The sequence below is a fragment of the Acomys minous genome (assembly GCF_964271855.1).
Source record: "Acomys minous genome assembly, chromosome: 10".
Classification (NCBI taxonomy): Eukaryota; Metazoa; Chordata; class Mammalia; order Rodentia; family Muridae; genus Acomys; species Acomys minous.
In genome coordinates, this window is record NC_140491.1 from 51266758 (window position 1) to 51292348 (window position 25591).

The following is a 25591-nucleotide window of genomic DNA, read 5'->3' on the forward strand; positions in this document are numbered from 1 at the left end:
TATATCTAAATAGATAAACCTTGCTTATTTCTAGCTATGTACTGTCTGCTTAACCTTGAAAACATATACAAGAGACTAAATAAAGCTTATTTCTGTCATTAACCAAACTAGTATCTAAAGAAAGATTATTTATTATAGGTGATTAACTTGCATCTCCAACCATCCTGTACAGTTTGCAATAGTAGCTTTCATACAACTAGAACTTTACATCACATTTTCAAATGAGTTACGTATGTACAACACATTAAGCAAAAGTTCAACAAAATAATCTTAAATTTCTATCAATATAAAATACCAATGTAAAATATTTGATGCTAGTAGATTCAATAATCTACCTTTTATCCTATAATCCTCTATTCCCCACTTTTTCTGTCATTATTCCATTTTCCCTTCTTTTCCTTTACCTTGATAGGATAGAAAAATAAGAGAAAAGGGCTGGAAGGGAGAAAGAGATCCCTGATTCTAACCTTTGTTTCTTCTCTTACTGTTAGTTATAACCAATTGCTCTAGACTAAAACAAACATCCATAACCTACCAAACAACCAAAAACACACACCCCAACTCTTGGGAATGGAGGTATTGTAGTCATAAAATTACTTTTTTCTGTTTGGGGTAAAAACATTTTTTGGATACCTTTAGAAAATTAGGATATTGGCCAAACATTGGAAGAGCAAGCTTTATATTTTTCTGTCCAGCCTCTGAGGGATCCATCTTCTAAGACTGCCCTTTTGAGGTTGATCTGGATGCAATTATTTTTAAGGAAACAGTAACAGAGGCAGACTATGAGGCTCTGAATCACCTCGGATACTTGATTTGTATTCATTGTTATCTGGTCTTTTGCTCTGAAAATAAACAATATTTTAAAGGTAATATTATAAGAACATTTCTATATTAATATGTGTATGAAATATGCAAGGTACATAAATCAGATAAAGATAATTTTCTGCTTTATGTTTGAGCAGGTGAAAGGCATCTATTAACTTTATGTCTGTTTGAACTGTAATATAAATCTCCATTCATGATATATGAAAGGACGGCATGTCATGAGGATCAGGTAGCCAATAAGATTCATTTGCCATGTGAAAACATTCATGCCTTAGCTAGTAGGAGGTCTTCCCTGGTGAGATCTAATCTTTGTAACTTTTGATGGTAACCACATTTTTTCATGCCCTCTAAAAACATAAATAAAACCGCGTCCCCATCTCAAAACTATTGCAAGTTTCCATTCTAATGTCAACACATCTTTATGGTACATGGATTGATCTAGTTCCAGAGTTTTTTCTATAACCCATTGTCTCAGCTGCTATTGTTTCTTTTTCACTAACATTAAGAAAATTTATAAGCATTATTTAGTCCATCGCTGGGCGTCTTTACTCTTCCTTTTTGTTTAATAAGCATCTCTTTTAAAGTACGATTAGCTCTGTCTTGTGTGATATATCAGTAATGTGCTTTACATTATAGTTGGCAAAAAACTGCTTCATCTTACTGGATACATATACAGGTGCATTATCCATCTTAATTTCTTCATTTCCTTTTGCCAGTACACCTGGAAAACCTGTATAAGACCGAATATGAGTAATATATAATGCATAGTCTCTACTTCTGATAGCCTGTTGCAATTGCATAAATAACAAAATTAATTCTGAATTATCAGGAATAAATTCAGCAGTTTCTCTGTGAAATATAACTCTTTCTACACATTGAAAGTCAGTAATTTTATTAAGAGATTCAGGAAAATCTAATAATACCATAATTATCGCATACAATTCTGATTTTTGAACTGTGGTAGGTGGACTTTTGACTACCCTGGTTATTTTGTGTGACTTACATCCTGCCATGCCCATCTTGTTTGCATCAGTGTAGAATGGAGGTGCCTCCAGAACTGGTGTTCTCTTTATAGTACATAGAAGAATCCAATTGGTTCTTTTTATAAGCCTTATATGGTTTTTAGGATATTTGTTATTAATTTTCCCCAAGTAATTACTAAAAGCTCTTTCCAACCTTTATTGATTACCCACAATGACACAATCTCACCATTAGTAAGGGGCACTACAATTTCAGCTGGGTCTGCTCCTGACAATTGACATAGTCTTATTCTACCTTTTATAATTGATTCATAAACCTTTTTTTCATGTCTGTCTTTAATTTTTTACATTGTGCTAAGAAAATCCATTCCATAATACTATCTTTCCTTTGCATAATGATCCCAGAAGGCAAATGAGTTGAAGCCAAAATAATCAAAATACAATCAAGTTTAGAATCAATTCGATCCAAATATGCATCCTGCAGTCTTTGTTCTACCAGAGCTAACTCCTTTTCTGCTTCAACTGTTAGATATCTTGGACTGTCTAAATCTGAATTTCCTTGTAATGTTTGAAACAAATTACTTAACTTATAAGTACTTAATCCAATTGTAGGTGTCATCCAGTTAATATCTCCCATTAATTTAAAAAAATCATTAAGGGCTTGCTCTTCAATCTGTATCTTTTATGGTTGGATTTTTTGACTTATTTTTATAACCCAAATAGCTAGCTGAATTTTCTCTGTATTTTTTCTGGAGCAATCTGTAACTCCCAGCATGGCACAATTCTTTGTGTTTCCTTAAACATTGTCTCTAAAGTATCTTCATCAGAATCATCCTTGTAATGGTAAATGATAGATTAAGTAAATTGCCTAGGAATTATTTCTAATGGTTTTTGCACAAAATATTGACATAAAGTTGAACTATTTAACATTCCAGTGGTATCTCTTTATTGGACCACTGTTGTTCAGAGTAGGTACTGAGAAAGCAAACCTTTCCCTATCCTGCTCATGCAAGGAAATTGTGAGAAAAAAACATAATCTTTTATGTCAATTATTATTATAGACCATGATCTAGGTAACAAAGAAGGTAGAGGAATTCCAGGCTGTAAAGGACTTATCGGTTGAATTACTCTACTCACTGCTCTTAAATCTGTCACCTAGATTTTGTAATCCCAGGCAATTTTGCTGGTGGCACACTTGGCTCAAGATTAATCATTTTGTCCTATATAGCCATCTCCTGCTCTTCTCAACCGCTTACCTGACACAGGGACGCCAGGCCCCTGACATCGGAAGCACATGGAGCAGTGCAGGGCTGCAGTTCCCACTCTCAGTTACCAAGTGTGAACCCTTCAGTTCTTCCTTTACCGGCAGCACTATCTGCTCCCCATGTGCTCCCACCTCTATCCGCAAACTCTCTTGTCCCACAGCCCACTCTGCAATCCTTTCCAAAACAAGAGAATTGAGTGAACCTTCTGACTTTTCAGCTATTCTCCCAACCTCAAAAAAAAAAAAAAAAAAAAAAAAGAATTGCAGGAAGAAGATGACAAAGAAATAGAAAATCCACTCTGGGAGCAGAGCAGGAGAGAACCCAGCAGCAACAGCCTCTGTGAACTTTTTGCTGACATTTTGAAACAGTGTATTCATTCCTTTGTAACCTGCCATCTTCTACATGGCATTAGAAACCAAGCTTCCCCTTATGCATAGCCACATCTGGGAGCCACCTGGAGGTGCTGTTTTTAAACTATTTATTTGGGATTCCTTAATTCCTCTACCTCCTTTCCAACACTGACTTTCTATAAGAGAGAAGGAAAGTTAGAAGGAGCAGAGGAAGTAGGTCTCTTGGCTACTTCCTGCTGGTTAGGGTCATCAGGTTCTTTGGGAAAATACCAATCTCAGTAGTCAGGGTATCTAGCAGTCCTGCAACAGCCAATGGCAAATACAGAAGCAGGAAGAACTAGCAGCCTTCCTCCTCCATCCATCTCCTTAACGCCCTCGTGCCTTCTCTCTCTGGACTCTCATATTGAAAGCCTCTCTTAAATCCTCAGGATTAAACTCTCTCCAGCTGGCAAAGACCACACCTGTCTCTGAGCCCCGTGGGGCAATCAATTTAGACAGTTCAGTGCCCCACACTTGGGATTAAAACAAAAACTTTTTTACATAACATAACTGAGTTGTTAAAGAACCAAAACTTCCACTACAGATCACTCCAAGTTTTTAAAAAAGGTTTATTTATTCATTATGTATACAATGTTCTGCCTGCACATGCGTGTGCTTGCCCACCAGAAGAGGGCACAAGATCTCATTATAGGTGGCTATGAACTACCATATGGTTGCTGGGAATTGAACTCAGGACCTCTGAAAGATTAGACAGTGCTTTTAACCTCTGAGCCATCTCTCCAGCCCCACTCAAGTTCTTTATGAAGATATTTAGTGCTATGAAATTTCCTCTTAGCCTTCATTTTCATTGAATTGTAGAAAGTCTTTACTTTCTTTCTGTAGAAAGTTTTTACTTTCTTTCTGTATTTCTCTCATGACACAGTGGTGATTGAGTAGAGAGTTGTTCAGTTTTATTGGTTCATAGGCTTTCTGTTGTTGTTGAGGTCTAGCTTTAATCCATGTTTGCCTCATAAGATGCGAGGAATTATTTCAATTTTCTTGACTCTACTGAAACTTGCTTTGTGACTGAATATATGGTCAGTTCTGGATAAGATTCTGTGAGGTGTTGAGAAGAATGTATGTTCTTTTGGGTTTGGGTGAAATATTCTGTAGATATATGTTAAGTCCATTTGATTCAAAATGTCAGTTAGGTTTTTTTTTCTGTTTTGTTTCTGTCTCAATGACCTGTCCATTGGTGAGAGTGAGGTGTTGAAGTCTCCCACTACTAATGTGTGGAGTCTGATGTATGATTTAAGCATTAATAATGCTTCTTTTATAAATGTGGGTGCCCTTGCATTTGGGGCATAGATGTTCAGATTTCATATATCATCTTGGTGGATTTTTCCTGTGATGAGTATGAAATTTCCTTCCTCATCTCTTTTATTATATTTGGTTGAAAGTCTACATTATTAAATATTAGAATGGCTGCTCCAGCTTGCTTCTTGGGTCCATTTGCTTGCAAAATCTCCTTCCAGCCCTTTACTCTGAGGTAATGTCTGTCTTTGTTGCTGAAGTGTGTTTCTTGTATGCAGCAGAACAAAGAATCCTGTATTCACATCCAGTCTGTTCTCCTGGGTCTTTTTATTGAGGAATTGAGTCCACTGATGTTGAGAGATATTAATGACCAATGATTGTTGTTGTTATTTTGATGGTGGTGGTGGTGGTAGTGGTGGTGGTGGTGGTGGTGGTGTGTGTGTGTGTGTGTGTGTGTGTGTGTGTGTGTGTGTGTGTACTTGCACATGTATACATGAGTGTATGTGCTTTCCTTCTTTTGGTTTTGCTAGTATGAAATTGTGTGTTTCTTTTGTTTTCTTTGGTGCAGTTAGCCTCCTTGAGTTAGAGTTTTCCTTCTAGTATCTTCTGTAGGGATGTATTTGTGGATAGATATTGTTGAAATTTTGGTTTTCTCATGGGATATCTTGTTTTCTACATCTATGGTGATTGAAAGCTTTGCTGAGTATCATAGTCTGGGCTGGCATCTGTGGTCCCTTTGAGACTGAAAGAAATTTGCCCAGGCCCTTCTGGCTTTTTTTTCCTCCTTTATTAATTTATTCTTGTTACATCTCAATGGTTATCCCATCCCTTGTATCCTCCCATTCTTCCCTCCCTCCCAATTTCCCCTTATTCCCCTCCCCTATGACTGTTCCTGAGGGGGATTACCTCCCCCTCTATATGATCATAGGGTATCAAGTCTCTTCTTGGTAACCTGCTGTCCTTCCTCTGATTGCCACCAGGTCTCCCTGTCCAGGGGACATGGTCAAAGGTGAGGCACCAGAGTATGTGAGAAAGTAATATCCCACTCTCCACTCTACTGTGGAGAGTGTTCTGTCCATTGGCTAGATCTGGGTAGGGGCTTAAGGTTTACCGCCTGTATTGTCCTTGGCTGGTGCCTTAGTTTGAGCGGGACCCCTGGGCCCAAATCTGCCTATCATAATGTTCTACTTGTAGGCTTCTAGGACCCTCTGGATCCTTCTACTTTGCCTTTCTCCCATGATTCTCTCATCTAGAGTCCCACTAGAATGTCCTCTCCTCTGTCTCAGTTTCCTGGTAAGTGAAGGCTTTCGTGGGACATGCCCATTGGCCATTGGGCTGTTATGCAGATATAAGTGAGTATATACCATTTGAGTCTTTCTGCTTCTGGCTTAACTCACTCATTATGATCATTTCTAGCTCAATCCATTTATCCACAAATTTCGGGAATTCCTTGTTTTTAATAGCTGAATAGTATTCCATAGTGTATATGTACCACAGTTTCTTTATCCATTCTTCTATTGAGGGACACTTAGGCTGTTTCCATGTTCTGGCTATTATGAATAAGGCTGCTATGAACATGGTTGAGCAAATTTTCTTGCTGTGTGCTGGAGCATCTTAAACATTACCAAACTCATTCTATGAGGCCATAGTCTCATTGATACCTAAACCTCACAAAGACTCAACAAAGAAAGAGAATTTCAGACCAATTTCTTTGATGAACATCGATGCAAAAATACTAAATAAAATACTTGCAAAACGAATACAAGAGCACATCAGAGATATCATTCATCATGACCAAGTAGGCTTCATTCCAGGCATGCAGGGATGGTTTAATATGCGGAAATCCATCAATGTAATCCACAATATAAACAAAATGAAAATAAAAAACCACATGATCATCTCTTTGGATGCAGAGAAAGCATTTGATAAAATCCAACACCCATTCATGTTTAAAGTTTTAGAGAGATCGGGGATACAAGGCACTTTCCTCAACATAATAAAGGCTATATATAGGAAGCCAATAGCCAAAATCAAAGTAAATGGTGAGATACTCAAGGAAATTCCTCTAAAATCAGGAACAAGGCAAGGCTGCCCACTCTCTCCATATCTCTTCAATATAGTACTCGAAGTTCTAGACAGAGCAATAAGACAACATAAGGAGATCAAGGGTATTCAAATGGGAAAGGAGGAAGTCAAATTATCCCTATTTGCAGATGATATGATAGTCTACATAAGTGACCCTCAAAATTCCACCAGAGAACTCCTACAGCTGATAAACACCTTCAGCAAATTGGCTGGATACAAAATTAACTCAAAAAAGTCTGTAGCCTTCCTATACACAAATGATAAGCTTGCAGAGGAAGAAATTAGGAAAACTACACCCTTCACATTAGCCACAAGCAATATAAAGTACTTAGGAGTTACTCTTACTAAGCAAGTGAAGGACCTGTTTGAAAAAAATTTCAAAACCCTAAAGAAAGAGATTGAAGATGACATGAGAAGATGGAAGGATCTTCCTTGCTCATGGATAGGGAGAATTAACATAATAAAAATGGCCATCCTACCAAAAGCAATCTACAGATTCAATGCAATCCCTATCAAAATACCTACACAATTTTTTAAACATTGAAAGTTCAATTCTGAACTTCATATGGAAAAACAAAAAACCCAGAATAGCTAAAACAATCTTGTACAATAAAAGGTGCTCTGGAGGAGTCTCCATACCTGATCTCAAACTGTACTATAAAGCAATAGTAATTAAAACTGGCACAGCAACAGGCTGGTTGATCAGTGGAATCGAATCGAAGACTCAGATATGAATCCACACACATATGGTCATTTGATTTTTGACAAAGAAGCCAAATCCATTCGATGGAAAAGGGATAGTATCTTCAACAAATGGTGCTGGTCTAACTGGATGTCTATGTGTAAAAAAAATGCAACTGGACCCATATTTGTCACCTTGTACAAAACTCAAATCCAAGTGGATTAAAGACCTCAACATAAAGCCAGAGACACTAAGTCACTTAGAAGAAAAAATGGGAAAGAGCCTGGAACATATTGGCACAGGAGACAACTTCCTGAACAGAACACCAACAGCCCAGGCATTAATGTCAACAATTAATAAATGGGACCTCATGAGGCTGAGAAGCTTCTGTAAGGCAGGTGACACGGTAAAGAGAACAAAGCGACAGTCTACAGACTGGGAAAAGATCTTCACCAACCCCACATCTGACAAAGGTCTAATATCCAAAATATATAAAGAACTCAAGAAATTAAATACTACCAAACCAAATAACCCAATCGAGAAATGGGGCATGGAACTAAACAGAGAATTCTCAACAGAGGAATATCAGATGGCTGAGAAACACTTAAAGAAATGCTCAACCTCCTTAATCATCAGGGAAATGCAAATCAAAACAATGCTGAGATTTTATCTTACACCCATCAGGATGGCTAAGATCAAAAATTCAAGCGACACCACATGCTGGCGAGGATGTGGGGAGAGAGGAACACTCCTTCATTACTGGTGGGAATGCAAACTAGTACAGCCACTTTGGAAATCTATCTGGTGCTATCTCAGAAAAATGGGAATAGGGCTTCCTCAAGACCCAGCTATTCCACTCCTTGGAATATACCCAGAAGATGCTCCAGCCCTTCTGGCTTTTAAAGTCTCTGTTGAGAAATTGGGTGTAATTCTAGTAGTTCTGACTTTATATGCTACATGCCTTTTTTACCTTGTCCTTTTATATTCTTTCTTTTTTCTTTACATTTAGTGTTTTGAGTATTATGTAGCAGAAGGATTTTATTTTTTTGGTCCAGTCTATTTGGAGTTCTGAAACTTCTTGTATGTTTATAGACATCTCTTTAGGTTAGAGAAATTTTCTTGAAAATATTTTCTGGGCCTTCGTGCTGGGAATCTTCTCCTTATTCTATTCCTATTATTCTTAGGTTGGGTCTTTTCATAGTGTTCCAAATTTCCTGTTTTGTGTCAGAAACATTTTAGATTTAATATTTTCTCTCACCAAAGAAGAAATTTAGCTATTTCTTCTACGCTTGAAATTCTCTCTTCCACCTCTTGTATTCTGTTGTTGATACTTGCATCTGTAATTTGTTCTCTTGTCTAGGTTTTCCACACCCAGGATTGCCTCAGCTTGTGTTTTCTTCCTTGCTTCTATTTCCATTTTCAGGTCTTGAGCAGTTTTATTCATTTCTTTGACCTGTTTGATTGTGTTTCCCTATATTCCTTTAAAGAGTTTATTCATTTCCTCTTTAAAGGCCTCTATCATCTTCATAAGACTGGGTTTAAGGTCTTTTTCTTGCACTTCAGTTGTGTTGGAGTTTCCAGGGCTTGCTGTGGTAGGGCAGCTGGGCACTGGTGGCACCATACTGCCCTGCTCTTGTTGATTGTGTTTTCACGCTGGCCTTTGGCCATCTGTCTGTCCCTGGTGCTGGAAGGCCTCCAGGATTGCAGACAGAGTTATAGGCTGTAAAATGGATCACACAGGGAACAGGGTGCAGCTTTCTTCTCCTATGATACATTTTTATCTTATTTCTTTGTTTGCAAGTGTTTATTATTCAGCCTCCTTGATTTTTTAGTTCCTGTTGAGAAATCTGCTGTTAAATGTGACTTGGTATTTTTCTCTACTTACTTTGTTCTGTATATTAGAATTCTAAATATAATAGGACACTATGAGGTTCTTTTCTTGTCTGTTTGGCACTCTAAATTCTTCCTGTTTCTGGAGTAGAATCTCCCTAAGTTTCTGCTATCTTTTTTTTTTTCAATTTTCTATACTGTTAGAATGAAATTTTTCTTCCTTGTTTGAATAAATTCTTTCATCAAGTCTCCAAACTCAGATATTCTGCCCCTTCCTTGAAGACTTATATGGAGCTTTTCTTTTTGACTTATTAATTTTCCAGTGTTTTAATGTGAGTTTGTTTGTTTATTTCAGAATCCACATAACTTCATTCTTTTACTCAATTCCCCTCTCATATCTTGTATTGAGACTACCTTATTTCATTCAGCTGTTGGGTCTTCTGAAAATTCTTTCAGAAGGTTGTGTGTTCTTTGATTTTTTTAAAACTTATTCTCATTCTTTTGATGTAGGCTTGCTTCTTTGTGTGAGATTTAATTCACTCACACTGTGAGTCATTACTGTGGTATTAATAGTTTTTGGAGGAGTTATGTTGCTTTGGGTTTTTATGTTACTTTTGTTTTAGTATTAGCATTTGCACACATGGATTTAGGTGGTTGGTTGAATTTAATTAGTTTTTAAACATGTTTTCATTTATTTCTTTGACATAAGACTTATTCTGTCAGAGGGGACATTTGTATGCCCAGGAGAGACTAGGATGATGCAGTGTTGTGTTGTGTTGTGTTGTGTTGTGTTGTTTTCTGCTAGACTGGTAGTGAAGGGCCAGGCCCTGCCCACATTACTCCCTTGCAATTTGAATGTTGTCTGTAACCCCAATACTATCAAAGGGTAGGCCCATAGTACAAGTAAAGTAATGGTGAAATAAAGAATCAATCACTTTTTAAGTGGCAATTATTTTAGGAAGTACATGTGCCCTAATAGATTAGTTACTACTGTGAGTATGAGTGGAAAGGAAGGATAACTCAAGATAAAAGTAATGGTTATTATCAAATTGACACGGAAGTGTGTGCAGAAGTTGGTGTGGTAGATACACTGTGCCTGCAATCCTGGAGACTGGGAGTGAGGTCGTTGTGACATACATAACGTGGCTTTAGGAAGCCAATCTGGAGATCCTGCAGGCCTTGCCACACTCTGTTCTCTGGTGGAAACAAATGGAAAAGGAAAGTGGAGGGGAAGGGAAGGGAAGGAAGGAATGGACAGGACAGCAGAGCTGGCCTACTACACTGACACGAATGTTCAATAAAGGCCATACAAATAAAGACAACGAAGAGAAAGTGTGCTGGGTAGAGAGCTGGTGCAGAGCATGAAGGCAGGCTGGGCTGCCTGTCTTTTTGCTGGGCTCGTCTTAGTGTCTGGGCGATTCATTGCTGGCTCTCATCTGTCTGTTTGCCCCCAGGACTGTCCTGTTCTTACCTCCAGGCCTGTCTTTGGTATATTGGGTTACGCATGTGACCTGGCCAGTAGGCAGTGCTTCAAAGATGAAGTCTCTCTCAGATGCTGGTCACACCCCTGGCCTGTCCTTCGGGCATCCAGTGGCAGTGCTGGCCCTGCCCTGTGCAACCTTTGTGTTTTCTGGTGAGCTGCCTGGAGCCCTATTTAACATTCCCTGCAGTTTTGGCTCAGGTTCCGTTGCCACCTCCATCAGTGCAGACACAAAGACCTTTCTCATACACCCTGGCAGGATTCTGCTGGTCCAGATTCAGCTTGTGCTCACTCCCATGTCCCCTTCCTTGAGTTCGTCTTACATTCAAAGAGGGTCACAGGCGGCAGCACTGCCCCTTCAGCAGGGTCTTTTTGAAATGGCCTTCCCCAACTCTTCCTGGCCCAGGAAAACAGCATCTCCATCTGCTAATGCCGCTCTCTGCCCCTTATCTGGATTCTTTTGCTTTGCTCTTCAAAGTGCTTGTGACAAAGAGACCAGGCAGATTTCCAGCACTCCCCAAACTGAGGCAGGCCGTGAGGATGGACCTGGGTGCGTGAAGTTTTGTTTTTGATTTCTCCTGCAGCTAGAAGTCAGCCACCTCTGCTATCATTTCTATCATTTAAATCACCTTCCTGCAGATTGCTCCCAGAAGACTGGCAGACTGTACTTGGGTGCCAGCCGCCATCTTCCTTTGTAAAAATAGTTTCATTGGCGCATAGCCACATCTGTTCATTGTTCAACTTTTGTACACAGGGCTGAATAGTTGCGATGGTGAACAGATGCTCCACAAACGTAAAATATTTACGCCATATCCATTGGGAGACAGTTTGCTGATGCTGGCTCTCTCGTTATTTGCTTTAACCCTTGTTCTTTCCTGTCATACTCCCAGAATATCTAACACATGAGCATAGTATTGTCACAGTTCTCTTATGTTCTTAAGTGACTGGAAGGCACAGGCTGGTCTTTTTGTGTTTCCCTGTTATATGACTGGAAGGCAAAGGCTGGTCTTTTTGTGTTTCCCTGTTATATTTTCATACTGTGCCTATACTTTGAATTATACTGGTATAGATTTCCCAATAAAAAGGCATAAGCTAGCAGGCAGGCTCAGAGAGTAGGATCATGCAGGCATGGAAATACACACCTTTAATCCAAGTGAAGGGAGGCAGATCTCTGTGAGTGTGAGGCAGCCTGGTCTACAGACGAGTTCCAGGACAGCCAGGGCTACACAGAGAAACTCTGTCTTGAAAAAAAAGGAAGAACAAAAAAAGGAAAGTAAAAAAGTCAAAGCAATCTTAAGTAAATAAGCAAATGAAGAACCTTAGGGACTCAGAAAAACAAGGACAAGTCAGTTGCTGGAAAGAAAGATGATCTGGATAGACATGGACACAAAAGCAAACTCCCACAAAAAAAATCAGTAAAACAAAGAGTTTATTTTTTTTGAAAAATAAATTTAATAAGCATTTAGCTAAAGTAGATAAAAGAAATGTGATCCAAATTAAGAAAATTAGAGATGAAAATAGAGACATTTTAACAGTATCAATAAAATTCAGAAAATAAGATAAAGTGGAAAATTGTGAAGGCATGGATGAATTTGTAGAAACATAGGACTTATGTTGAGAAAAAACAATCTGAAATAAATATCTTAAGCAGATTTACTGCAAGCAGTGACGTTGAAGCAGTAATATGAAATCTCCCATTGGCATGTTCAGGCAAAAACATGCCTGAGGTTCCTTGTGGAATTCCAGCAGACTACTGAAGAACTAGCACCGATGTTTTCCCTACATTGTTCTGGGGATATGGAAGGAAGGAGTGTGCTCAGAGTCTTTATAGACGAATATTGCCTTGATGACAAAAGCAGACACAGACACAGTAAGACAAAGGAACTGTACACCAGTCTCCCTCATGAACACAGGTGCAAAACTTCTCAAAAAATGCGTGCAGACAAAGTCACAAGTGCATCAGAAGGGGCTGGCTAGCTGGCTCAGTGCTGAAAACAGTTGCTGCTTGAGAGGACCCAAGTTTAATTCCCATTACCGGCATGGCAGCTCACGGCTGTTTGAAACTCTACTTCCAGGGATACCCAAACTCTTGTCTGGCCTCCACCAGTGACTATATAAGTCACTAATGTAAAGCACTTATACACTTAAAAATAAATGAAGTTTTAAAAAAGAATATGCCAGAATGACCATTCAAGGGTGGAGTTGTAGCTTGGATGGTGGAGTCTGCGTAGCATGCGTGGAAACCTAGGCCAGATCCCCAGCTATGGTGGGCAAGCACCTGGGAGGTGTTCACAGAGGAGCACAAGTTCACCCTCAGCTTTACAGTGGGTTTGAAGCTAGACTGGGCTCTATGAAACATAGTCAGAAAAATGTTTATATAAAAATCTCAAAAAAATAGATTTGGTGCTTTGCAAAGCCTGATGGTCTAAGTTTGATGCACAGGGCCCACATGGTGGAAGGAGAGAATCAACTCCCACAGTTGTCCTCTGACTTCCTCACGCACCGTGTGGCTGCTCACACTCATACACAGAATACATAAATAAACAGATAACTGCAGACCATTCTCCACAAGTTAGCTTTGTTCCAGTATTTCAGTTCAATATAAACCTAATAAAATCCTCATCATATAAACGGACCCAAGGACAAAAGGAAATCATATTATCTCAAAAGAAATAGAAAAGACTTTAGACAAAATTCAAACTTCTCTCATGAAGAAATTCCTGAAGCAATCAAGAGTAGAAGAGGCATATCTTTGCACAAAGGCTATATGCCACAAAGATGGCCAATATTATACTAAACTCATATAATGGTCAAATAAATGTAACTGTTTTCCTTTGGAAGCCTCTCTTGTGTTGTATGGCTAATGCTTACTTGGCAGCCTGTTAGGGCATCTTAATGGGAGAAACTAAACACATTTCCATTGAAATCACTAACAGCTCCAGGAACCCTACAAGAAGACCAGCAAGGCTGGCAGATCTGGACCCAGGGGGGCCTGCACAAACTGTTGCACCAAACAAGGACAATGCATGCAGTAAACCTAGATGCCCCTGTTCAGATCTAGCCAATGAGAGCTCATTCTCCACAGTTGTGGGGAGAGCAGAGATTGCCTCTGACATGAACTCTGGTTCCCCCAATTTGATCACTTCCCTTGGTGGGAAGGTCCAGCAGCACTGAGAGCTCAGAGGAAGGGTAAGCAGGCTATCAGGACGAGACCTGAGAGGCTGTGGTCATATGGTGGGGGAGGAGGCCCCCTTCTGTCAGAGATCAAGGGAAGAGATTAGGGTAAAAGAGGAAGGGAGGGTAGGAATGGGAAGATAACAAATGTAATCTTGGGATGTAATCAAAATAAAAAATAAAAAATAAATTTTAAAAATTAAGTAAATAAAAAGAAAAGAAAGGAGGAAAAAGAAATCACTAACAATACAAGGCAACTTAAGAAAAGGTTTGAAAACAGAGGAGGACGCCCAGATGCCCACTTGCCACCCTGCCACACCATGTAGGTGGGCAGAAAACACCCAGAGGCCCATCAAGCCAGAGGGAGGGAGCCACTGTAACAACCAAATATGTGGTGGACAGATGGGAGGGAAAGAGAGCAGAACAGTTGAACACCATGAAGAGAGGTGGAACTTGAGGCAAGAGGGTGGGGAGAACAGCCTGTTGTAAGTAGCCTGCCCCACCACCTGAGGCCATGGTGAAGCCCTAGCCCACGCCGTTGCTGAGGGCCATACTGTGGTCTGTATCAATGTTCTTGGCTCATATTACTACTAAAGACCACACAAACATCCCTGGTCTTGGCTGCTGCCTGGGACCACATTGATGTCCAAGAGCTATGCAGAACACTCTGGAAAGCTGGCCCCACCTCTTGCTGGCACTCTGAAATAGTGGCCCTGCACCTCTCCTGGGAAGCTCAGGAAAGCTGGCCCTGGTGGCAAGAGCAGGGGCATGGACATAGGGAGCATGCCCCCCCCCCCCAATCACCAGCTGAGGCAGAAGGGAGAGCTGGCCCTGCCCTTCACCAGCTGCAGCGCTTGGGAGAGAGGCCCGGCACCTAACCTGGGCAGCACAGTACATCTGGCCCCTAGGGAGTGATAGAGAACTGTCCCCACCACTCAACTACTGTAAAGTGATGTGAGTATGGAGGTGTTGCCTTTCCCTCACCCTGACACTTGCAGCATTCAGGAAAGCTGGCCTGGGGCCATAAGAGCGGGAGAGTTGGCTCTGCCCCTCACTACTTGCAGCATCAGGTGGGCTAGCTGGAGCATGCTAAAGAGCTCACCCCGGTGGTGCAGGTGCAGGGAGCTGGTAGGCTAACAGCTCAAATAGCACCCAGGCCCAGATCCAGGGTGTTGAGTGGACACACCCCCAAATCTACCTCAACTGTGAGCTGCTAGAGTATGTGAAAGGGTTGGTCCTGTAGCTCCAAAGATCCAGAGCCAGGTCAACAAGATAACCAAGAGGAATCCTGGTGAGGATCCAATGTTAATAGTGGAGTAGAAGCCAGAGGCCTCAAACCAGACCAGTGACTCATTGCAATGAACATTTGTAAGTAAAGCTGTGTAGACAAAAGAGTATTCTGTGGGACACACTGTGACACACTACAGCTTTCACAATGAGATGCTTTTTATGGTTCGTTTTGTTTATTTATATATTAATTTTTATTTTATTTTATTTTGGTGGTGAGGTGGCAAGGGCAGAGGGTGGACAGTAAGGGACGGGAAGATGAGTGGGATTGGGTGCATGATGTGAAACTCATGAAAAATCAATAAAAAGTTTAAAAAAAAAAGAAAAAGAAAAGATTTCTTTGGTTTACAGTCCCCCTGGTCAAGTCCATAATTGTGGGAAAGACAAGGCAAGAATTTGAAGGACCTACTCACATCCACTCAAGAGCAGAGAGAGACTGCATGGATGCTCATAATCTCTACTCATAAAGTTCAAGAATTAAGCCCAGGGAATGGTACCACCCACATCAGTCAGTGTGGTGACTGCCCACAGATAGGCTCCCAGGCAACCTTGTCAACAGATCTGTCATTTCAGTCTTTCCCTAGGTGATCCCAGGTACACCAAGCTGGCAATTAAAGCTAGCCGGCACAGCAGGCTATCTCTAGGAGACCCAGCATGCCATCAAGTACGCATTAGCCATACAACAGAATGAGAAAGTTTTTGTTTGTTTATTTATTTATTTATTTTTTTGAGACAAGATTTCTCTGTGTAACAGGCCTGGCTGTCCTGCCTCTGCCTCCCAAGTGCTGGGATTAGAGGTGTGCGCCACCACTCCTGGCTGAGAAGTTTCTAAATCAAAGCAGTTTCCTATTTTTAAATTGGCCATTATGTAAATTGAAAACACTTTTGTGAGACTTCTTTTTTCAAAGACAGGGTCTCTTTATGTAGCCCTGGCTGCCCCTGAACTCGCTATGTAGCCCAAGCTTGGCCTCAAACTCACATAGATCCACCAGCCTCTGGGACTAAAGAGGTGTGCCAACCATGCCCAGATATTTTAATTTTTTAAATGTGTATGGGTGTTTTGCGTGCCTGTGTGTCTGTAGTGCCTGTAGAAGTCAAAAGATAGTATTGGATCGCCAAGACTGGAGTTATAGATGGTTTTAGAAGGCAAGCTGCCATGTGGGTGCTAGGCAACAAATCTAGGTGCTCTGGAATAGTGGCCAGTGTTCTTAACTGTGGAGCCATCTGTGGAACCCTGAGACGTCTGTGTTTTTAATAGTAGTATTCAAATAGTCATTTTTCTGATCTGGCTGAGACTTTACTCATTGCATGTTGTTATTCAAATTATTCAGTTTTTCATGGTTATGACTTTGCCACTAAAACATAGTCACACAATTCAAAGGACAGTTTAGAAAGGACATACTGGGGCAGGTGAGAAGGCATGCAATGATACTAGGTCTAACTGAAAACAGTCCCCTGTGCTCTGGTGCTCCCTAGGCTACTTAGGGTGAGTCAAGGCAGCCTCTCAGCTGCCTCAGCAGTTATCCACCCTGGCCTTATTAATTTTTATTGACTCATATCTGTGCAAGTTTCTTTAAATTTGGAACAAGCAAAAATACTCATTTATTCAGGATCTGCTGTGTGCCTGGAAACAATATAACTGAGGGAAAATGTCAGTGTTTACAAAACAAAGAAATTGACAACAGGATGTCTGCCAATGGACTTAGCAGGAAAAAATTACAGCCTATAATTCATGAAGATTGGCTCAAAACAAACTGTCCCTGCCAACAGAAAACCTGACAATTATTCTGTTGTCTAATTTGGCTCAGCCTAAGGTGACCTTGTTTATTCATCTCAGTCTTAATTCTTGCTAACTTGGCATGAAAGTGGAACATATGGCATATGTCTACAAAGTCCATTTTTGCATCTTGAACCAAAATAAATGTAGAATATATTGAGCATTCCCTGTAACTGAGCTTGTAAGTATATTAGAGAGACCAAGTTATGTTCATAGTCTGCCCACTAGGTAGTTTATAGGTGCTGCCTAAAAACCAGATATATTTTTCTAAATTTTGTATATGACTAAAGTTAGCCGATTTTAAATATGTTTCCAAAAATATAGTCAGTCATAAGCCTTTCAAAAAAAATTAAAATTAAAATATGTCATCAATTCATTGCAACCAAAAGATATTTACAGATTTTGCCTAAATCTAAGGCAGTGATTTTAAATGTTATACAAGATATTGTGAGAAGCCGAGTATGGTGAGGGGCACCTGTAAATACAACACCTGGAGGCAGAGGCATGAGGACAACTCAAGACTGAGGCCAGGAATGGCTCAGAGGGTAGGGACTCCAGCCACCAAGCATGACAACCTGAGTTCAGCTCCTCAGGCCCACATGCTGGACGAAGAAAACTCTCTCCACACAGTTGTTTCTGACCTCCCCATATGTACCTTGCCATGAATGCTCAAACACCCATAGTACACATACAAATAAATGAATGTAATTAACATTTTTAAAGAAAAAATGTAAGAAAGATAGTAGGAGTTGGAGAACATCAGAAAGAAAAAAAGAATAATATTTCTGGTTTTTTTCCCAGCCCAATCTGGTAAATTTTGTCTTTTAATTTATTCACTTTATATCCCAATTGTAGTCCCCTCCCCCATCCCCTCCTGGCCCCATCCTCCCTTCCTCATCCCCCCTCCCCGCCTCCCTTAGGCCTCAGGAAGTGGGAGCCCCCCTCCCCTATCATCTGAGCCAGCCTGTCAAGTCTCATGTGGACTGCCTGCATCCTCTCCCTGTGTGGCTTGTCAAGGCTGCCCCATCAGGGGGAAGTGAGCACTGAGTGGGCACAGAGTCCACGTCAGAAGTAGTTCCTACTCCACGTCAGAAGTAGTTCCTACTCCCATGTTATAGGGCCCACAAGGAGAGTGTGCTGCCTGGCTACTGCATCTGAGCCGAGCCTAGGTCCTCCCCACGCATGGTCCTTGGTGCATCAGTCTCTGCAGCACCCCTTTCTCCCACCACCCCCAGCCCAGCCCAGATTTGTTGGCCCCATTGGTCTCATTCAGAAGGACAAATAGAACAGATACCGGAAGTGCTTGAAGAGAAGGAACCGGACAGGCGCCTACCATGGAGGTCCTCTGAAAGACTCCACCCAGCAGGGGAGCGAAGCAGATGCTGAGTCTCAGCCAAATTTTGAGGTGGGGTGCAGGGAGTCTTATAGAAGAGTTGGGGGACAGAAAGACCCGGAGAGGACAGGAGCTCCACAAGGAGACTAATGGAGCCAACAAATCTGGTATATTTTCTTAATTCTTTTTCTGACCCACTAAGGTTCATTATGATAGGGAAGTTACTGTTTGTAGCTTTAAAAAGTAGCTTCTTTATTTCCGTTGTAGCTTAAGCAGTTAGACTTCTGGGGAGAGATTACTGAAAGTTGGAAACAACCTAAGAAAGATAGTTTCATTCATATACATACATAAAAGTTTAAAGAAGAGTTTGTAGTTTGTTTTCTCATGTACAACTAACTGAATGAGAGTACTGAAGTGACACCCGTCTGTATGTGTATGTGCATTGTATATGTAAATATACTGTATATATGGAGGTAGGCATGTCCTGTCACTGCCGTGTAATACTACTGTTCCTTACCCATTGCCTACTGGTCTAAGGCGGACAAGCTTTGCGTGTTTGTCAGACATGCGTGCACATGAGACAAGGAGAGTGCACTTACTCCCCACAGATGTTCATAGCAGCTGCTGCCTTGTGTTTAGGCTAAGACTGATCCGTGAGTTTCTCCATGTAAAGTTCCCTGTTAACTTTTTTTAACCTCGTGTTTTGAAATCATTGGTCAGTTTTTCTTAGATATTATTTTGTTAGAGATTATGAAGTGATGACTTTCTACTTGTTACTCCTCTTAAATTTGTAAGCTTGGGTTGTATAAAGAAAAGGCTTCCTTATCAAACTGCCGGGTTACCCTGAAAGGCAGAACCAACCCTTGGTGATTTCTTTGGATTTATCAGCTTTGAGAGTAGTGAGTGAACATGGCAGCTCTCCAGTGCTGACCACTATGAGGGGAAATAGTGTGCTTCAGTTCTAGTGGTCAGTTTTTGAAAATCAGTGTAACATTTTGAAAAGGTAATCTTAATGGCAGTATCAAAAGCCTTAAAATGTGATAGCTTTAAATTTCATTTTTATAATGTCTAAGTAAAAAAGCCCCGTTACCTTGTTTGCATAAAAGTGAACAGCCAGAGTCTCTTTGGGGAATCACAGATTAAATTAGGATAATCCAAATACTAGATCCTATATGGCCGTTAGCTTGTGGTTCTAGTGGAATGGAGTAAATACACTCCTTGCTGGCTCTCCTTGAATGTATAAGAAAGTTCCAGACAAGGTACATGGTAGCAGTTATATGAGAGTGCCAAAATGTGAATCACAGAATGTGGATGACAGAATTACAGATTACAGAAAAGACCAGAACTTAAATATTTCTAAACCTGTGTGAGTTTACATTAAAAAGCCATTCCACCCACCCACAGAGCATTGCTTTTAAGTTCAGATAAACGTCCAATAAAATAGGCTACATCCAAGGTCAAAGACAAACTGGAAAAATACACAGTGTGTTCCCTGGTTATAATAGAATTAAAATGAGGATAATTAAGACAAAGAAATAGAAGAAGAGTCACCAAATCCTCACAGATTTAAACTGCACTTCTAGATAATCCATAAGCCAGAGACACACTGCAACAGAGTTGTAAGGGATGTACCTTAAAAATACTGCATTGTAAAAAAAAAATTGTTTTTATTCCGCTAAATGAACATATGAAAAAAGAAGCATCTTCCTCAACAAACTTGAGTCCTCACAATGAGAACACACACACACACACACACACACACACACACACACACACACACACAAAAGAAATTAAACTCAAAGCGATATAAGTAAGGAAATACTGACAGTAAGAGGATGATGCACCCAGCTAGATGACTGCCACTTGTCTGAAATCCCGGTGCCAAGGGAGGCTAAGTCAGGAGGATCGCCAGGTCAAGCTGTACAGTAAGAGTCTGTCTGGAAACAAAATAAAACTAACAACAAAATAAAAAACGTTGAAAAGATTATTTCCAGACACAGATAGTATCACTAGTGGATTCTTCCTAACATTCAAGGAAGTTAACAAAGCAAAAACGTTATTTGTTAGTTTGTTTTTGTTTTTCGAGACAGGTTTTCTTTGTGTAGCCTTGGCTGTCCTGGACTCTAGCTCTGTGGGCCAGGCTGGTCTCCAACTCAGAGAGATCCTCCTGCCTCTGCCTGGGATTAAAGGCATGCATCACCACACCTGGCTTCAAAACATTATATAAATAATGTTTATTTATATATAATAATGTTATATATAAATATATAAATAATACATTTTTCAGAAAATATAAGACAAAAAAATGTATCCTAATTTACCTGTTGGAGTTGCCATTACCAAAACAAAGACGGGTATGGAACTGGGACACTATAGAACAGTCTGTCATACAGACAAAAGTCAACCACAGCAGATTATCAATAAAGTTGAAACATTACTAACTCAAAAATCCAAACTCTAAAATATTCCCAGGTCCAAAAATTTTAGTACCAAAATTAGCAGGTTTCACAGTTGACCTTGTATGATAAGTCACAGTCAAAACCCAAGCACATACACGCACGCACATAGTTGCTCTCTTCCGGGGACACCCCCCCCAGCCACACTGGGAGGGGGACCCAGGTAAGCAACCTGTGCCCTCCTTTCCCTCCTCCACTGTGGACTCTCTAAGCTCCTCCTAGACCTGCCCTACTCCCTCCCAGTTTATCTCCATACCCATAGGACCAACCGCCATGTGTGGTGCAGACCCAGATTACCCCCCCTCTGCCTCCTCCGCCCTCTTCATCTGCTCCTTCTGGCCTGTCTGCATTCATCTGTGACTCTCTGCCAGTCACTTCCTACCAGGGATCCTACACACACTACTCAAGGCAGGGACCCAGGATCCCCCAGACTATAGCAAAGCTGACACCCCTCTACCCAGTCCACTCCTGTTTTTTAGGGATCAACCTCTGACCCCGGCCAGCCTTCTCCCACCTTGGTCTAGTCTGAGGTAGCCTAAATTCTTACATGGAATACATAGCCAAAAAGGAAGTCCACATGCCTGTGCCTTATCATAAAGACCCAAAAATATGCAAACAGTAAGTATACTCTGATGCTCAAAATCCACCAACTCTATATAAAATTCTTCCTGTGAGAGCTACCTAGATGAACCCCAGACCTCCAAAAATAATCATAAATTTATCAAAGAATTTAGGAAATTGAAAGGAGATATAATCAAATGATTCTACTAACTTAAAAAGAACAGCAGTAAATGCCTGCGTGCACAATCAAATGATTCTACTAACTTAAAAAGAACATCAGTAAATGCCTGCGTGCAGGACAAGAGATCTACAGCTGAATTGTATTCATTTAATGATCAAGAACATACAAGGTTTTAAAACCAGAGTCAATAAAGATATATAAACTTGCTGAGGAGACACTAACAGGGAACTGAAACCTCACGGGAGCCTTGCGAGTAGACCAAATCAAGCAGAAGACAACCAGGACTTGAAGATAAAGCAGAGGATTAAACTACATAGTGCAAAAAATATGGAAATTGTGAAGACACAAAAAGAACATGCAGAAATGTGGGGACAGCATGAAAAATTGAGTATTTGAATGCTTTAATTATTCAATAATTGATATAATTATTAAGTTATAGATGTAGGAGAACAATCCCAGGTCAAAGACATGGATGGATCTTCAATAAGATTATTGAAGAAAACTTTCCCAAACTGAGGTGAGACACACCCATACAGATAACAGAAACATACAGAACAAATAGACACAACCAGAAAAGCATACAATACTAAAAATATGGAACAAACAGAGAGTATTGACAGCTGCGAGAGAGAAAATACAAGTCACACATAAAGTAAAACCTATCAGAGTAACACTAATTTCTCACTGGAAACACTGAAAGCCAGAAGAATATGGAGCAATGCACTCCAAATTATAAAAGACCACAACTGCAAACCAAGACTGCAGCCCAGCAAAAGTTATAGTTGATGGAGAAAAACTTTCTATGACACAAACAGGCTGACATTTCTCCTTTCTACCAAAGCAGCCCTGAAGAGAATACTGGAAACAACACTTTAGGTTGACAAGAGGAAGTAGGCATAGCCAAGAACTCTAGAAAGAGGATAAATAGGGCTGTAATTACTGGAACACAAACAGCAAAACAACTAAATGCCTACAACAAGCACACACTTTTCAATATGATTATACACATTAATGGTTTCAGTTCTCCCATCAAAAGACACAGGCTGGCATATGGATTAAGAAATAAAGTCCATCTTTCTGTTGTGGACAAGAAATTCAAGTTACCTTTAAAATAGGCACCACCTTAAAGTAAATGGAATGAAAATATTCCAGACAAATGAGACCAGAAAGCAAGCAGGCATTGGTATCCTAATACCTGATGAAATAAACTTCAAATAGAAACTAATCAAGAGATAAAGGACGCCATCCTAATCAAGGGAATGATAAGTCAAGACCTTGGCGTCTTCAGCTTGTGTACACCAAACTCATTTACACCTGATTTTATGTTCAAGGGTACAAGTGGCATTAAAGTCACAGGTTAACACCAACCCAATGATAGTAGGTGACTTATAGTCACCACTTTCTCCAACAGGCAGGCCATCTAGGAAAAAATATGAAAAACAACACAGAAACATCAGAATTAACTGACATCATACATGAAAAGGACTTAACAGACATCTACAGAATACAGCACCCAAGCACCACCTCCGTCCAGGAGACCATGGAGCCTTCTCTAAAATCCTGGAACACAAACAAGCCTTAACAGAAAAATGAAAATAGCTTTTTGTATCCTATTGGGCCATAGGCAGCAAAACATAAAACCAATGGTTAAGATATCTCTAGTGAATATACAAACTTGTGGAGATTGCACAACACATTATCGAATGGATCACAGAAGAAATCAAGAAAGAATTCTTTTTGAAATCCTGGAAATAAAAGAAATTTAAATGCAACACCACAAAACTCTGTGACATATTAAAAGAAGTCCGGTGTGGGAAATTTACAACTTGAGGTGCCTTCAATAAAGAGTAAGAGAGAGCACAAATAAAGGATTATTTGATAAACTTGAGAATTTGGAAAAACAAGAACAAGCCTAATCCAAATCCAGTAAACAGCAGAAGATAATACAAATAGGAGGAGAAATTGATGAAATGGAAACAAAGTAAACAATTCAAGTAATCAACTAATATAAGAGCTGGTTCTTTGAGAAGAATAAGCAAGAATGACAGTTCTTGGCTCATCCAACCAAAAGAGAGACCTATTTCATGCTTTTTCTCATATGTGCTATGCAGAGGAACAAAACAAAACATGAAAATAGAAGGAGGACCATTTTTAGGAGGGAGGATGGGATACAAGAGTATAGCTGGAATTATAATATGTATTTCCAATATATAGTATACATATGAAAAATCAGAGCCAGGGGCACACCTCAGTTTTAGGACGTTGCCTATGAAGCATAAGATGCCCGCCTTGATTCCCAGAACTGCAAGAACAGTTCACTAAATAAAGGATTTTGGCTGGGTGTAGTGGCACATGCCTGTCATCCCAACAGAGGCAGGTGGCTTTCTTTGGGTTCAAGGCCAGCCTGGTCTACACAGTGAGTTGTAGGCCAGTCGGGGCAATGGTGATATCTTGTAATAGTAATAATAATAATAATAATAATAATAATAATAATAATAATAATAATAATAACAAGAACAACAGAAAAGAAAGGTATCTCTTTAGCAGAATGGTATTAAAGTAATATATTATTGAAAGGTTTCAAGGAAATTTTGTAAATTTATGTTTTTAAAATATTCAGAAGCTTTAAAATATTTAATAAGGTCACTACACTAAGCATTAGAATATAAAGTTCTTTCTGTAACATACCTACCTTTATATTTTTATTTCTTAATTGTTTTAAATTAAGTGTTTAAAATCCTTTTAAAAACTTCCCACCTGACAGACAGGCAGTTGCGAGAAGGAATGAGGAGGAGGAGGAGGAGGAGGAAGAGGAGGAGGAGGAGAATGCCTGCAGCGACTCTTCAGGGAGCAGCACCTGGGATGCAGAAGGTAAGGGGACGCAGGCCCCACAGAGGACGGTGGGAAACAGGACAGTCATTCCAGGAGCTTCTGTAAAGTACTGATGAGAAACCCTAAGCATTTCTAGTGAGTGAGACCGCTGGTGGCTGATAGAACAGAAAACGATGAATTGTCTGATGAAAACAAAGGCAACCATTCATGACTGTGTGAATAAATGCAGGTACACTTGAGGAGCCTGTGCAGATGTTGATTCTAGTTCCTGTATGTAGAAGGGGACCGTTGGGTCCGTGGTTCTAGCTAACTCGTGTGACACACACATGGTAAACCTGCAGCTTAGACCCGAGTAGGTCCGCTCTGTGAATCCGGGGACGCGGGTTGGCTCGTGTCCCATTTAGCAGGAAAGCAGTGCACATGCGAACACAGTAAATACGTAACAAAAGCCACCATGTAAGAGACTCCCTAAAGGTGGCCCCAGGAAAGAGTGTGACAAAGTGACAGCACCACCCCTGGCAGCCAGCGTGGCCAGCTGAACGGATGTGAAAAGCAGCAGCATTTCAACATGCAGAACAAATGGTGTAAAAAACGTGGAGAGGAAGAGCCGTGCATTCGAGTATTCTGTGTCCTTTATCTCTTGGTTAGTTTCTATTTGAAGTTTATTTCATCAGGTATTAGGATACCAATGCCTGCTTGCTTTCTGGTCTCATTTGCCTGGAATATTTTTCATTCCATTCATTTTAAGGTGCTATCTATTTTAAAGGTAACTTGAGCTTCTTGTCCACAACAGAAAGATGGACTTTATTTCTTAATCAGAAAGATGGACTTTATTTCTTAATCCATATGCCAGCCTGTGGCTTTTGGTGGGAGAATTGAAACCATTAGTGTATATATTCATATTGAAAAGTCGTGTGGTGTTGTAGTCATGTTGTTGTGTTGCTGTCTGTGACTGTAGCCTGAGCCACTCTGTCTCTCAGTGCACTTTACGCTGCAGTAGTAAGATGTGTGGTGCTGAGGGCCTTATCAGAGAGGGAAGTGTGTTTAGATCGCAGGTCAAGAGCAACACCGTGTCTGTAGAGCAGGCTGTGTGCGTGGGTGTGCATTGGCCTTCAGAGCTCAGGCATGCAGGTGAAACTTCCCTGCCGTGTGTGAAGGCTGTAAGGAAACAAGCTGGGTGTGATGGTGCCCACCCTCAAA

At 40.4% G+C, this 25591-nt stretch overlaps 1 protein-coding gene across 11 annotated transcripts in view; it reads left to right on the forward strand.

Moving 5' to 3' along the window:
* WDPCP (WD repeat containing planar cell polarity effector) overlaps positions 1-25591 on the forward strand; it is a 297766-nt gene that overhangs the window by 265027 nt on the left and 7148 nt on the right. For 10 of the 11 annotated variants that reach the window (XM_084800209.1, XM_084800208.1, XM_084800204.1 and 7 more), the window contains one exon: positions 24324-24430. The exons of the other annotated variant lie outside the window; for it this stretch is intronic. In XM_084800209.1, coding sequence (XP_084656335.1) covers positions 24324-24430 — 107 coding nt within the window. The remainder of the gene's footprint in view (positions 1-24323; positions 24431-25591) is intronic. 11 annotated transcript variants of the gene reach the window in all.